General features: G+C 36.0%; 1 protein-coding gene across 8 annotated transcripts in view; it reads left to right on the top strand.

The window, feature by feature from the left end:
• The window catches only part of ATOSA (atos homolog A), a 92,030-nt gene that overhangs the window by 17,150 nt on the left and 57,983 nt on the right, over positions 1 to 16,897 (top strand). Inside the window, exon 1 of one of the 8 annotated variants that reach the window (XM_045202176.3) lies at positions 7,680 to 7,848. The exons of the other annotated variants lie outside the window; for them this stretch is intronic. Within the exon in view, the coding sequence (XP_045058111.2) occupies positions 7,812 to 7,848 (37 nt within the window). The 5' untranslated portion in view covers positions 7,680 to 7,811. Of the gene's footprint in view, positions 1 to 7,679; positions 7,849 to 16,897 lie in introns of those variants that run through there. 8 annotated transcript variants of the gene reach the window in all.

Genomic DNA, 16,897 nt, shown 5'->3' with positions numbered 1-16,897 from the left:
TGTGTAAGGAAAAGAAAACTCCTGTCTCCCTCTACACAAAAAGGTATACTTAGTAGGTTACAGAATTTGTGCATTCTGAACCCTTTGGAACCTACACATCTGTGTCTCTGGTAGTGTAGTGTCACCCAAATAAAGGTTTATAGAACTGAGTTATGACAGCCTGTGAGGTGTGTGAATTCTGGGTGTAAATCTCTAGTAACTACTTCTTTATCAAACTCTATATAGTAAAATAAAACTATCAACCTTGAATATATGCTTCTGAAGCCCGTGTTGGTTGCATGTGATAAGGTAGAACCAAATCCCTATATGAGGACATTGTAGGGAATGGTGGTAATTGAGAGACAGTATTGTGTGGAGCAGTGGCTTTAGGTTTTTTTTGACTGCCCACAGGTACAAAGAAAGTTGATGTTGCTGCCCCATAACAACACTCCCTCTCTCCAAATAATAGTCTTTACTCAATTTCGCTTATGCAATGGTGGCTAATGTTTTTAGTATTTTATTTAAAAAGAAAATGATAGTCCCAATACCTTAAATTAATTTCACAGCACATTTAATCCTACAGATTGTTTTAGCATTTAGAACTAGAAAGACCTATATTCAAGTTCTGTTTTTGTAATCTCCTCTATATAAGCTTGGTCAAATTCTCTAACCTCTCTGGGCTTCAGTTTCCTCATTGATTAAAATTGAGATAATAATGGTATTCATTTTAATAGGTTTTTTTTTTTTTTAATAATGACATAATCTTAGTAAAGTGGCTGTGCCAGGCATTTAATGAACACATAATCAATGGCTATTTTGATTCTTTTTTAAAAGGTTTTATTTATTTTATTTTTTACAAAGGGAAAGGGAGAAAGAGAGGGAGAGAAACATCAATGTGTGGTTGCCTCTCACATGCCCCCTACTGGGGACCTGGCCTGCAACCCAGGCATGTGCCCTGACTGGGAATCCAACTGGCAACCCTTCAATTCACAGGTAGGCACTCAACCACTGAGCCAAACCAGCCAGGGCCTATTTTGATTCTCTTCAACATTTGTTAGCTTAGGAAATTAGAAGTAATAATAATGATGAATCTTCCTCAAAGAGAAATTAATTCAGTTTTAGATATGTTAGAGTTTGAGGTGCTAAAGGTAACCAGACGAGTCATATCATTTGGAAATTAGACTATGTGAAATAGTCTGAAATTAGCAAATTTTTTAAAAAACTGCTAGGATGCAGAGTATTAAAACTTTGGGGACTTAACAATTGAGTCTTTCTTAAAGCCATATGAGATTTACTTAATTCTACACAACTGGTTTACTTTTTAGATTTCTGCTAAAATTCTCCAAAATTTAAAATGCAGAATGTGTCATTTGTATGACTATTGGCATGATTTGTAGAGGTAATCACATCTACCAGAGATAGATAGTTATGGAAAAAACAACACAGGTCTTGGAATTAATGAAGTATCCCACTGGCTGCTCTTCATCTACAAAATACCCTTTAAAAAAAAAAAGATTTTATTTATTTATTTTTTAGTGAGGGGAAGGGAGGGAGAAAGAGAGGGAGAGAAACAGCAATATGTGGTTGCCTCTCACGCACCCCCTACTGGGGGCCTGGCCCGCAACCCAGACATGTGCCCTGACTGGGAATCGAACCTGCAACCCTTTGATTCGCAGGCCAGCACTCAACACTGAGACACACTAGCAAGGTCTCCTCTACAAAATAAATATTCTTGTTTCACAGAGTTACAGTGATCTAACAGATAGATAAATGTAACACACATTATATTCATGGCAATACTTTACTAAAAGAACATCTTATCAAAATAAAAAAGTTACGATTGGTTCTAGATTTATGAATGAATCACACCTATCATTCTTTACAATATAATAGCAGGATTAACAATATCCCACAATATGTCCTTAAAGAAGGATGAGTATAGGTAAAGGGGAACCCATGTGCATCTTCGCATACATTTTATGTAATAATGGTGATATTAATTGTAAAGACTATGTATATAGGATATTGAAAGCGAATTCTTATACCTGATCTTGATACTTTTAAGTATGACTTGTGTGTACAAGATATTATTAGACAAAGTGTTTGTCCAGTAGCTTAGATTATAAATAACCCTTGTTCTAGCTCATTTTAAACAATGTAGTATGAACCATGCCAAAAAAAACCAGGCTAGAACATTTTCTTCTCTCCAAGATCTTAGGTTTTGTAAACAGGGCTCTGCTCCTGGAACTAATCTAGGTCATCATAACCCAAAATCTTTTGATAGATGAGAACCCCAATTAAGACTCTTAGGTACTTTTTAATATTTTGAAATTAAGACATGTTTTAGGTCTTAGAAACACAGTATTCTTGGATTGCTGTTTGGCCAGTCGGCTTATTTGTGCTATGTCATAATGAATGCAGATCACTGAGTAATCACTTCAGCAATGTTTGCTAGGAATCTCCATGCAAGTGGAAATCAATGTAATTTATTGTGGATCAATTTGTCCCAGTACTAACCTAACAGTATGCTAACAGTTTGTTTTTGAATAAGAAGTGACTTAATAAGAAAAACCAAATTTCCCTAATATCCAGAAATGGATAACAATGTTAAATTTTAGCTGTTGTTTAGTCTTTCTTGCAAATTAGTTATTGAGCTTTGAGATGAGTTGTTAAATGTGACATGTTTAAGAAACTTAGGAAATATCAGTGTCATAAAAATCTTTCTTTAGTAGTCAAGATTTAAATTTCATCCCCATTGTTACTAATATGGGATACTGCTAATGCATTGCCCTTTTTTGTCCAAGTGGGTGTGAATCTTTGTGGGTGTGGGAGTATGTATGTATGCATGCACATTCACACTTCAGTAACATCCTGTAAACTTGATGTTTGCATAGGAAAAGAGGAAACCTAAATTGCTTGAAAGCCAAGTACTGAGCTAGGTGGTTTGTAACTCTTAGAGAAATCATTATCCCCACTCTACAGATGAAGAAATAGATTGAGATTCAGATAGGTTAAATAACTTGATAGCACAGCTTGTTAATTGTAAGAAAACCTGAGCCCTAGACTATCGGGCTCTTTTCCATTATGCTGTGCTGCTCTAAGAGATCTTTCTAGTATTGGGGCTAGATTTTGTACAAACATGTTTACACTGCTGTCCCCTACAAAACCACCTGGGTTGATGATAATCCTATTTGTATAGCATGATGCAGTTTCCAAAATAATTTTATCCTATCTTATTTGATCCTTACAATATTAGAAGATTGCAGGCAACCCCCCCCCCCAAATTCCCAACTTAAACTTGAGCAATTTCAGACAAGTGCTTACAAACACAAAGCTGATGAGAGGTAGAGCTTATATTAGAACCCAGATCTGTGGTTCCTGTTTAGTGCCCTTTTCTGCTTCCTTTACCTTCTCTGGATTAGATTGGTGATCTTTGATCATGAAATAGTGAAGTTTTACAGACTGAAACTTGTATTGTGTAATCACACTACAGCTACAGCCTGGTTCCCTGTTTAGCACTCACATCCTGTTTTCCTGTTATTAGGACAGTTTTGATGTGTAATGAGGTGGTTATTGAATAAGTAATAAATGGAAAATGTTGACTTGAGATTTCTGTATTTAAACTTTATTCTTGTGTAACTACACATTTGTCTTATGGAAAAGTTTATAAGAAAAGAACTGTCAAGGAAAGGATAGTAGTGGTTAAGAGCACATATGTTAGATTCAGGAAGACCTAAATTTGAATCCTGAATTTGCCCAGGAACAAGACAGTTTCCTCATCTGTGGGGATAGTAACTATCACAGGGTCAGAGGAGATGGGTCCATAAAGAGATTAGCACCATGCCCGGCCAATGGGCCTTACATATATAGTAGCTATTTAATCATTACCTTTGATGGGTTCTTTTTTTTCTTTCTAATAGCAATATTTCTTTTTGTTTAGAAAGTGTCCAATCTAGCATGATTATCTCTAAGATATTTTAAAAGTGAATAGTTTTCAATTATTTCTGCCAACAGAGAGCTTAGATGATAAAACAATTGATATTTTAAATTAATACATTTTATATTTAAAATATGTAGTCTAAAAATCATGAGAAATCTGCTTTCCTATTTATTTCTTCACATTATGGTAGTATAAGTAATTTATATTTCTTGAACTGGTTATTTGGAGAACACAATTATGACCTGTTAGGGGGGATGCAAGGGAATAGGGGTTTTTTCATGGTTGGGGGTGGAGAATTGAGAACCTGGGACTAGGATTTAGTATAGAATTTCATATTTTTCAGATTTCTTAACTTTACACTCCTGAGACCTGCAATGGAGGTAATGAGCCATTATGTTATAGCACACAAATTTATAGCTTTGTATACCAAGATGAACAAACTGGAGAGAAGCAGGCATTTTTTAGAATTATATAAAGTACCATTTTAAATTTATTAGAAAACTGGCAGCCCATCAGAAGCATTTCACTAAATCTCTTGGTTTTACTTTGGAAGATGGCATGTCTCTTGGATCTCATTTTGTTAACTTATAGTTATTTAAAGTTTTTTTTAAAGATTTTATTTATTTTTTAGAGAGGAGGAAGGGAAGGAGAAAGGGTGAGAAACATCAATGTGTGGTTGCCTCTTGTGCGCCCCCTACTGGGAACCTAGCCTAAAACCCAGGCATGTGCCCTAAGTGGGAATCAAACTGGTGACCCTTTCGATTGCAGGCCAGTGCTCAGTCCACTAAGCCACAACAGCCAGGGCTTTTGTTAACCTACAATTACATGTTTCTGACTAAATTTAATATTTTTTCTATAAGTTCTCTTTGTATATGATATTAACTAATAGTTTAAGATTGTAGATAAATGATATCATCAGCCTTTAATTAAAAAGTTTAAGGACGGAAATAGACCAAAGCAATTTAGGGACTATATGTTAGTCCTTGTTTGAACAATATAGGAAGAGGTTAATTTTGAATTATAAAGTTATTCATCCAAAAATTTAAAATAACTTACTTCTTTGACTTCTAGTTGTATGACTGAATAAACAGAATTTTAGAGCTGATTTTCTCTTTTTTTTTTACTCCCTAAAATATTTTTTTATTTTTCATAATTGTTCAGTTACAGTTGTCACACCTTTTCCCCCATTCTTCTCCCCTGCCCCGTGCCTCTACTACCACAGTCAGTCCCCACCATTGTCCATGCCCACGAGTCCTCTATTTGTGTTCCTTCTTATTCAAAGAATGCAAATAATGATCCTAGTTCTATTTACCTCCTGTAGTTGTGAAATCAAGTCAAACAGTATATGTATACAAATCAGGCATGTTGCTGGTTTAAAAGCAATATTGTAGGCAAACATAGTACCTCCCTTTAAAGTACTGTGTGGTGGAGGAAGAGAATTTTATTAAACAAGTCATTTTGCAAATAATTACTTAACATTCTATGAGCCAAGTATTAAGAAAAAAGTACAGGGGTCCTGACTAGTCTTGGATCTAGATTAAAAGCTGCCCAGGGAAAAGAAATTTAAGCTGAGACATCAATTGAAGGGGTTGTGGGAGACCACTCCTCGTGGAAGAGAATAGTATTTGCAGAGAAGTTTAAGGGTATTTGGTAAGCAAAAGTCCAGTCTGGCTGGCAGTGAGCACCCTGTAGCCTTCACAGCAGCCCTATTTTACAGATAAGAAAACTGAAGCTCAGAATGGTTCAGTAATTTATATAGGGTCTTACACTTTTGTAAATGACAGGTTATGTATTGAACCCAGGTTGATTGGCCTAATTCCAAAATCTTTGTTTTGTCTACTGTGCCATTTTTTCTCTGAGTCACTTACCTCATGGGCTTATTGTGCTTCCAAACACATCTTTCCTCTTGTTATTTCTCAGAGGGTTTACACAGCTCTCTCTCTGGCTAATTGTGGAGCCAATGATCAGTTTCTTTCTTTATGCTAAGATAATAATGAGGCTTAGCTCTTACAGGTTGTACACTGTACTCTTGTATACTATAGAATAGGGATTTTCAACCTTTTCTATCTAATGGCACACACAAATTAATGGCTAAAATTCTGCAGCACACAAAAAATATTTTTTGCTAATCTCACAAAAGAATAGGTATAATTTTGGTTCATTCACACCAACAGCTATTATTTTGGCTGTTGTTATTTTTTATCTTTGACAATCTAAGGGAAAAGAGGCCAGTGCCCCTGACTAAATAGTCAGGTATTGCATGTTTTAAAAATTCTTGTAGCACATGGGTTGAAAATCACTGCTCTAGAACTCCAGGGATCCTAGAAGCTTTTTCAGGGGTAGGAATCTTGTGGGTTCTGGGACTCATACAAAACTGCAGTGACCTCTCGTTTAAAAATAGCCTCGTGATACTCATAGGGTGCTTTAATAGAGCCAACGTTTCCATCAGCCTCTGCTCCCTACCCCCAAGAACTCCAGATAAACAAAGACCTGAGTAATAACAGTGTGCTTCTGCTGTAGCCTCTGCCTACTGCCACAAACCTCCCCTGCATAAAAATCTTAAAGCCATCACTAACAACGCATTTTATTGGAAGAATTAAAGTAAAAAGGGTTTCATTGCTTTAAAAGTTTCAAAAACACTATCCTAGTCTCTGTGATCTTCTGGGGAAGTATCTCCTGCTAATGAGAGTTTTTTCCTGATCCTACATATCTGCTTATCTCCTACTACCTGCATTGACTTCCCCAAACATCTTTGTAAGTTGAGAAGGGATTGTGTTGTTGTTCTTAAAGCTTGTGGAGACAATACAGATGGGTGTATTGAAGCCCAGTACTTGAAACCTGAAAAAAACCCTTTGTCTGTATTTCCAGATAATTTTATGATGGATAGAATAAATGCATTCAGGCTAAAAATGTTGTTTTATGTAAAAAAAGATTGAAATTTTAAAAAATTTTCAATGTTATCTTTTTTAATTGAATTTATTGGGGTGATATTGGTTAACATAATTATATAGGTTTCAGGGGTACAACTCTACAATACACTGTACATTGTATTGTGTGTTCACCACTAAGAAGAGATGTTTTAATGCCAATACCTAGTTAAATCTTTCATTTTTGTCAGAGTTTACTAAGTAAACTGATTGTTTTTCCTTTTAAATCTTTGTCTAATCAATCTGTTAACCTCAATTTTTCTTGCTGTCTTAAAAGGTACTGCATAAATTTGGCGGAGCTGTTTTAGGCCCTCACCCACTTTAATTAATGGCTCATGCTTTTCTAGGAATTGTGAAGTTTATTGTAAAATAATTCATAGTTCTAGGTAGATGGAGTTTGATGCTTTATTCTAATTGTTGTAAATTTTTGTATTTCTGTGTTTTCAGGGGGTTTCCCTTGGTAGAACCTGATTTTCTTGAAACACAAAGTAATAAATCGATTCCTTTTACCACCCTCTTTGTCCCCAGTGTTTTATGTGAAACACTGACTGAAATGTTTGCCTTACAAATTTCTCTTTTTAAAAGCACCCAGAGACACACATTTTAGGGGTTCATGCTAGATATTCTGTCATTACAGCTCTACTGTTCTTTCCTTTCAAGTTGCCTAAACACAGCTGAGTTGGTGAGAGGAGCAAAGACAACAGGATAGTGCTGCCAAGTAGACAGGAAGCCGTAGTGGACCTAGCAAGCAGGGGCGGCTGAGCACACCCTCCGTCCAATCAGCTGTGAGTGCTGTTGCTATGTGCACTCTTACTCTGCTGCCTTTGTGAAAAACCTTAGAGGGAAAGCGGAATCAGCACCCACCACTGAACGTTTTAACCACTGCAGACATCTGGATCCCTCAGTTAGTGACTGTATAGCAATTGACAGCCAGAAGGCAACTTCTTTTATACAAGGATTCCAGTATGGTTTTCAGTGGAAACAAAGGGCTTCACAGAGAAGGTGTGTAATGAAGTGTTTTTAACGGCATTATTTTTAAGCTTCCAATTTTCTGTAGCTGTTTACTAGTTGTGATGTTTGCTTTGCATGGATTTTTAATAAATAGGTCAAGAAAAATGATCTCACTTTGAAAAACATTGAACTTAGGGAATTTTATTTAGCTTCATATAGCCTGTTTTCTTTGAACAGCATTGCTTTAGAGATTATTAAAATGCTGATCTGAACAATGAGTAGGAAGAAAAGAAACCAAAATACAATGAGCTCATTATAAAGGGGAGAAAATAAGATAAAAATGAGAATACTGGAAAGAGAATAGGGTTAGCCAGAAGCATTAACTGTATTTGGGGGCAGGAGGTATTTTTAAAAATAAAAGCTGTTAAGGAGAATATTTAAAATAAGTTACATGTTTTTAACTAAAATTTATTTTTTATGAATTTGAGAGATTATCAGAATTTAGCTTAGTGAGAATTTTGACATAGTTTAAGGAATTGATGTACTATTGTTTTACAAAGGATTTCTGAAGATGCTACCTCAAATCCTACAGTCTCCCAATTATTTGATGTGTTGACTAGTTCTGTGCAGTTCAGATAAAGGATAGTAGTATAATCCAACCACAAAGTCAGTGTTATGTTCTATTACACAACACATCATAAATGGTTAAGATCATCTTAAAACTAAAGTAGGTCTCTTAGATATGATAATTCCGTATTTGAATTAGTTAATGCTAGGAGAATATAGTTGAATCTTATTAAATTAAATCTCACTAATTTAATATTTGTAATAATTGAACAGAATGTTGGTTACAGTTTGGTTTTATGGGATTTGGAAAAACCAGTTTATGTAACTGAATATAAGAAAGTTTTAAAATGTCATAGATAAACAAAAGTTTTTTTTACATGTTCTTAAATACTGCAAAATTATAGAGTTTACATAGGTGATTTAACTAATGATTCTCTTAATTAAAGCAGAACAGAGAACTAATTAGTATATTGCCCATTTATGAATAGTTTTCTTTTGCTCATTTAGTTTCAGCTGGTTGTGTAAGTGGCTCCTTAATTTACTTAGTGATTTATGTCTGATAAAATTAGTATAATATAAATTAAAAGTTAATATTTAAGCTTTATTTCTTATCTTTAAAATATATTTTAAAATCGGATTGGTTTTGATAATGTTCTTTTCAAGAAGTACCTGTCATTAGGAAGGCTTAGCAACCAATGTTAGCATTATTTGATAAGTGATGAGATAATTCTTTTCTTTGAACGGAACTCAAAATGTATCTCATGCTTTTGTGCTGATTACTGATCATTCTTAATGATACATGTAATACTTGAAGACTTTAAGTAGTAGATGCAAATATACAAAATAAATTGTCCTTAAATATTAAAAGGTCACTATTGACATGTCATATGACATGTTGCTGACATTTAAGAGACTCTGGCATTTCTCATTTTTTCCAGTTGGTAGGTGTAGCCCAAAACTTGAACTTCATAGAAGTTATAAAAATTATAACAAAATGAAGAAAGCTATTATATTTTTTGGATTTGATGGCCTCCACAATATAAAGCACTTGTTTGCAGAAGAGGAGCAATGAGGCAGGGAAGGGATGGGAGACAGAGGTGTGTTGAGAGTGTTAAGTAACAACTGACGGTATGGAGGTCAGTCTAGTCATTTCCAATTTTTGAGCTATTACTCTCCTCAATTACTGTTTTGTTTTGTTTTTTTAATTATAGAACCACAAATACCAAAGTTTTGCTTAAATTGGTTTGCCACTCTTTTCTCTTTGGTTTATTTCTTAAGAATTGATAGACTTCCAAGAGCAGGCTGATTTCATTCACATAGTGCAAAAGGTAAAGGAACATGATACTGGCAAGAAGGTTGGGCCTGTTGCTGTGTCACACAAAAGCGTTGCCTTTGTATTGCGGGAGGAATAGTCTTGGAAGAATCCCGGATTTTATTCCTGGGCTCAGCACCTAAATCTTTTTTTTGAAATAAATGAAAGTTCCTGTTCAGTATCAAAACCTTGGGATAATAACTGATGTTTATAATTTGATCAAATGTAGTAATAGAGTAAGTATTTCAAGTCTCTGAATTTATTCATTATTCGACAACAGAATTTTTGTTTTATTTTATGTCAGATTTTAAGCCTAAATCAGTTACACCTGTGTGTGCTTATAAGTAGAAAAATACTTCAGTTCTCAAAAATAGTGATTTTTTTAAAAAGAACTTTAACTTTTATGTTTTAATTAGTTTACACTCAGTGTTATTTTGTATTAGTTCCAGCATAGTGATTAGACACACATACTTGACAGATTGTTCCCTCTGATGTTTCCAGTATCCACCTGGCACCATACATAGTTATAATATTATTGACTATATTCTCAGTGCTGTACTTTACATCCCTGTGGCTGTTTTGTAACTGTCAATCTGTACTTCTCAATCCCTTCGATGTTTCACCCCCATCCCCTCTGGCAACCGTCAGTCTGTTCCCTATGTCTGTGAGTCTGTTTCAAAAAATAGTGATCTCTTTTTTTGTCTCGGCCACTTCAAAAAGAATAGCAAAAAGAAGTGCTCTGTTTATCAGATGTAGTAATTGCTGTAATTGCTTTTACTTTAAATAAATTGTTTTTGTTTATTTTGAAATCACCAGGCAATATTAGGTAAGATATATCTCATTTATAATTCTTCAGGAAAATTCTGCGATTTAAAACGTCAGGTTGGGAAAGGATAACAGTCTGAGTTTTTCTTTTGCTCTAGAAATCTGTGAAATCTTTTAAAAAATTATTCTACTTCGAGTGTTATCCCAAGTGTTTGATTCCAGTAAGTATGCTGTGTGACACAATGTGTCTTTGACTCTTGTAGAAATTCATTAGTTTATATTATGATTTCAGAAAAAAAGATTTGATTAGCATATCAGCTAGGCAGGGAAGTTTAGTCTTTTTTAAAATTATATTTTATTGATTATTCTATTATAGTCCTCTGAATTTTTCCCCTTTGCCCCCCTCAACCCAGCATTCCCCACTCCCTCAGCCAGTACCCCCACCCGTTATCCATGTCCATGGGTCATGCATATAAATTCTTTGGCCACCTAGTTTCCTAGACTGTACATGTACTATACATCCCCATGGCTATTCCGTAACTACCTATTTTGTACTTCTTAATCCCCTCACCTCCTTACCCATTCTGCCACACACACAATCCCCCACCCATCTGGCAACCATCAGAACGCTCTCCATATCCATGATTCTGTCTCTGTTGTTCTTGTTTGCTTTTCAGATTCAATTGTTGATAGATATGTATTTAATGCCATTTTATTGTTCATAGTTTTGATCTTCTTTTTCTTAAATAAATCCCTTTAACATTTCATGTAATAATGGTTTGGTGGTAATGAACTCAAAATCAAAGACCTGAGTTTTAAATATAAAGCCATTTGCAGAATTGCTTGGATTTGATTATATAATCTTTTGTGATGAGGCCAAGTTAAAAGTGGTAGCATAAAAAACTGGAAGTATCTTCTTGTTTTTCTTCACTGGTCTCGCAATTTTTTTATTCAAAGACTTCTGACATTAAAGGATTTGAATTACAAGGTTTATGATAAGCCTAGGGACATTAAAATAATAAATTATACTAAGTAGTCAAGATAAGGTAGATAGATAAAACTCATATGTAGTTGGGCCTTAGATTTTGCTATAAGCTTCTTGTCATGCAGAGTATGAAAAGGGAACTCTACCAATCAGTTCTCTATGTCCCTATTATTTAACATTTTATTGCTAATTTGGCCAACAAAATTTTAAGTTGTTTTTGTTTGCTTAACATTTTGAGTTTTGGGGGGGTTTTTGGCTTAAATTTAGGATAGCTTATCTATAATGTAAGATTTATTATTATTTAGCTTTGTGATATTGTGCATGGTTTCATCTCTTTGAGCCTTGGTTTCCATGTATGAAAACTACTTAGATTAGTGACACAGAGTTAAGACTCAGTAAAATGTGAGATTTTATTATAATACACTTTTCTTTAAAATTTTCCTACATTTTAAAATTTTGAGAATTTTCAGTATAGTTTATTTAAACTTACCCCCCGAGCTTTATATGATGTCTGTCCAGAAAGTATCCAGCCATGTAAATATGAAGAATAGACATTTATTGAAGAAGATACAAGAAACATTGTATATAGAACAATAACGCTTCAGTCCCCTTCTAACTAGGCACATTGGGACCTCACACAGTTCTCCCAATTGCCATCAGCTGCTCCATCTTATTTCCTTGAATCTCATCGATGGTTTGAAATCTCTTCCCCCTCAAAGGTGATTTGCATTTTCGGAAAAGCCAGAAGTTGCAGGGCATCAAATCCTGGGCTGTAGTGGGGCTGAGTCACCTGGGTGATTTGATGTTTCACCAAAAAACTCTGCAGGAGACCTGATGCATGAGCGGGTGTGTTGTCATGTTGAAGCTGCCAATCACCAGTTACCCATAGCTGCAGCCTTCTGAATCTTCCAAGTAGTTTCCGCAGAGAAATATTCAAGCTTAATGCAGAACCTGATGCAGATTTATTGCTCTACTTGGTCAGTCATTTTTTAAAAAAGATTTTATTATTTTTAGAAAGAAGGGAAGGGAGAAATGGAAGGAAACATCCGTGTGCAAGAGATACATCAATCAGTTGCCTCTCTCACATCCCCAACGGGGAACCTGCCCTGCAGCCCAGGCACGTGCCATGACTGGGAATCAAACGGTCACTTTTTGGTTTTTAGGCCAGCACTCAATCCACTGGACTACACCAGCCAGGGCTTGCTCAGTCATTTTGAATGCAATGGCCACACATGCTCACTCAACAGCATCTACCACCCCAACAGACTAATACAGTAAAGTCGTCATTGTTCACACATACGCATTCCAGTCCACTCTCCTTGGCTGCCAGGTTACATCAGTGTTGTGCAAACCATTCTTGTCATATTAACAATGGTTCGACTTTTTTGGACAGCTCTCATATATGCAGGTACACTTTTAGGTTTTTCAGTTTTCTAGATATAGCTACTTTATGATCATGGAAATATGGGGATTTAGGCAGAAGAAAGGTCAGGATTAAAGGACAGGGTCTGTAGGAAACTATATGACTAAGTCTCTGAAGAAAGATAATAGTAACAGTCAGAAAATAATGAGTAAAATCGGAAGATAAATAACAAAAAAAGGCAGAAAAAAACATTTGTGCTGTTAGATATAGTGTTATTTTTGTTTTATGTGTTTATGTGCATGAGTGCCTGCACATGAACACCAGTGCCCACAGATGCTGAGCTGACTCACCGGAGTTGAGAAGAACACTGCGGATTTGTTTACTGGGGAGTAAATTGTTCCTAACTTTTCTCTTGAATTCCTCAGTGAGAATTGGGCTAAGGGTGACTTTGTATTTGCCACCATATTAATGACAAGGGACAAACCAGCCACTTGGGAGCCAGAAATTAAATATCAAATACATAATCAATATAAGTATCTTGAAATATAAGAACTTCCAGAATGAAAACCTCGTGGTGCAGAGCTAAATTTTGAAAACTCACACTTCTAAGCCTAAATGTTCAGATGTTCTTTAGTTTATCATTTTAATAAGTATGCAAAATTTCAACTGACCACAGAATTTTCATTGCTTTGAGCTGTCATAATTTTATGTTATTTCGGAAAAGAAGTTTAATCTGGGTTCCCATCCTGGTTTTCCTATTTTCATCAAGTTCTGAGATTTTGTGATTCCTACATGAACTTCCGTTATTTAGGTGTCCAATTTGCTGAAGATACAGTTTAGCTTACTGAGAATTAGAGAACTAACAAATGTAAAGACAAGACAATTTCTTCCAAGTATACTGTATTCTCTATCACTGTCCACGCATTCAGTAGTACTGCCCAAGTGGCTTCTGCAAAGACGCTATTGTACAACTGATGAAAAGGGTAGGAGAATCTTTTTAGAAATAAGTATCCTGGTTTTACCTGATTGCATTGCATTAGTGTATTTGTTTTGGGTAATGCATACTTTATCTTAAATCAAAAAATCCAAACAGAAATAACAGAAGATGTAACTATATTGTGTTTCTCAGTTTGGTTTCTCAGTTCTCAGATTCCCCCTTTGAGAATCTGCCAAACTGTCAGTCCCCTTGCTAGGAAAAAAAAAAAAAAAAAAAACATCTATTTTGTGAAAAATTTTGTGAAAAATAGCCAGGTTAAGCAATCTTGTTAAACATAATTTCAGTCTGAGAATAACAACATTAATTTTTAAAAACTGAGGCTTAAACAGACTGGATAAGGACTTCAGGATATGTATGCAAGCAAAGTGTTAAGTAGTGAGCATTGGGCACTGTTTTGTAGTTTTTAGGGAGATGGTAAAATGTTCCAGCAGGTTCTCCATATGTTGGTAGTCTTGCAGGTAGGTTTGCCCTGGTGTGTATTCCATATTACAGCACTGATCACTGTATTGTAGATGGGCTTTTGATAGAGAACCTAGCACAAAAGAACCAGGCCTGAAAGAAACAGTGTTTAGGTACCCAGGACTTGCAGGGCATGTCTGAATTGTAGACTATTAAGGGAGAACTAGAAGATATTCCTTTGGCGTTAGTCTACCACTTATTCTGCAGTAGAGATGACAAATTGGATGGATGTCACCTAATTCCTTTTTAAAAAAATTTTCATTTTTTTACTTCTATTTTTTATTTTTATGTACATCTTATTGATTATGCCATTACAGTTGTCCCATTTTTTTCTCCCCTTTATTCCCTTCCACCCTGCACCCTCACTCCCACCAGCATTTTCCCCCCTTAGTTCATGTCTGTGGGTCATACATATATGTTCTTTGACTTCTCCATTTCCTATACTATTCTTAACCTCTCCCTGTCTATTTTGTAACCACCATTTATGCTTCTTATTCCCTGTACCTTTTCCCCCTCATTCCCCTGCCCCTTCCCCACTGATAACCCTCCATGTGATCTCCATTTCTGTGATTCTGTTCCTGTTCTAGTTGTTTGCTTAGTTTATTTTTGGTTTTGTTTAAGTTCAGTTGTTGATAGGTGTGAGTTTGTTGTCATTTTACTGTTCCTACTTTTGATCTTCTTTTTCTTAGATTAGTCCCTTTAATATTTCATATAATAAGGGATTGGTGATGATGAACTCCTTTAACTTGACCTTATCTGGGAAGCACTTTATCTCTCTGCCCTTCTATTCTAAATGATAGCTTTGCTGGCTAGAGTAATCTTGGATGTAGGTCCTTGCCTTTCATGACTTGGAATACTTCTTTCCAGCCCTTTCTTGCCTATAAAGTTTCTTTTGAGAAATTAGCTGATAGTCTTATGGGAACTCCTTTGTAGGGAACTCACTGTCTCCTTTTCTCTTGCTGCTTTTAAGATTCTGTCCTTATCTTTAATTTTTCGTAATGTAATTATGGTGTGTGATTCCTTGGGTCCAACTTCTTTAGGATTCTCTGAGCTTCCTGGACTTCCTGGAAGTCTATTTCCTTTGCCAGATTGGGGACAAAGTTCTTCTTCATTATTTGTTCAAATAAGTTTTCAAATTCTTGCTCTTCCTCTTCTCCTTCTGGCACCCCTATGATTTGGATGTTGGAATGTTTAAAGTTCTCCTGGAGGTTCCTAAACCTCTCCTCATTTTTTTTGAATTCTTGTTTTTTCACTCTGTTCTGGTTGAATGCTTATTTCCTCCTTGTGTTCCAAATGTTTGATTTGAGTCCAGGTTTCCTTCCCTTCACTGTTGGTTCCTTATATATTTTTCTTTATTTCACTTTTCATAGCCTTCACTTTTTCCTCTATTTTGTGACAATACTCAACCATTTCTTTGAGCATCCTGATTACCAGCGTTTTGAACTCTGCATCTGATAGGTTGGCTGTCTCTTTGTCGCTTAGTTCTATTTTTGGAGTTTTTATCTGTTCTTTCATTTGGGCTATATTTCTTTGTCTCCGAGTGCCTGTTACGTTGCAAGGGGCGGAGCCTTAGGCATTCAGACAGGGTGGGGCAACTTATAATGCTGTGTTGTGGCACTGTAAGTAGGGGAGGGGTCCGAGAGGCAACTTGTCCAGCTCTCAGCCAGCTTTCAGTCACTTCCCCTGCTCCCCACAAGCAAATTGGACCAACCCTTCTGGTGCTGATTCCAGTATGGATGGGTTTGTGTACATTTTAGGACCCTGGGTTTCCCCAACAAACTCTCCTGTGATGCTGGGAGTTTCCCCACCACTGCAACTCCCACAGGTTCTTACAGCTAGAGGTTTAAGGGCTCTCTTTTCCTGTGCTGGAACCCTGGGTTGTGTGATCTGTTTTGCTCCCCAGTTGTTCCTCCCGGTTTATCTGCACACAATTTTGGGACCACCCAGTCCGCCAGCCCTGCCTTGTCCACCCCATCCTCCAGCTGCCTTGTTGTGCATCTTCTCTGCCCTGGCTGCCCGTCTCTGCCCCTCCTACCAATCTGGATGAATGTTTCTTCTTTAACTTCTTGGTTGTTTGACTTCCATACAGCTTAATTTTCTGGCAGTTCTGGTTGTTTTTTGTTTTTAAATTTGTTGTTGTCTTTCTTTTGGTTGTGTGAGGAGGCAAAGTATATCTACCTACACCTCTATCTTTTTTTTTTTTTTTTTTCAAGAGAGCCCTGACTGTTTCTAGGGTATAAGTCTCAGAACCTTATTGATTGATTGGTTGATTGATTGATTGATTTTTAGAGCTAGAGAGAATGGGAGAGAGTAACATCAATCTGTTGTCCCACCCATTCATGCGCTTATTAGTTGATTCCTGCATATGCCCTTACCAGGGATTGAACCCACAACCTTGGTGTATCTGGACAATGTTCCAACCAACTGAGCTACTTGGCCAGGGCTAGTTCCATCTTTGTTTTAGAGAATTGAACAGAACTGATTGTACTATGTGCTCAAGTTTCTCAACTCTTAATTAAAAACAACTATTCCATCCACTTTTTTATTTTTGCAGGAATTTTTGGTTTCATGCATACAACTCAGTGGAAAATATGACTGTTGAGATTACTTAGAAGTAAGGGTCATGAATGTGGTAAAGGAAGGAAGGTTTAA

The sequence above is a fragment of the Desmodus rotundus genome, chromosome 7 (genome assembly GCF_022682495.2).
Source record: "Desmodus rotundus isolate HL8 chromosome 7, HLdesRot8A.1, whole genome shotgun sequence".
NCBI lineage: Eukaryota > Metazoa > Chordata > Mammalia > Chiroptera > Phyllostomidae > Desmodus > Desmodus rotundus.
Note: the sequence above shows the minus strand (reverse complement) of the source record. Positions and strands in the feature narration are given on the sequence as shown.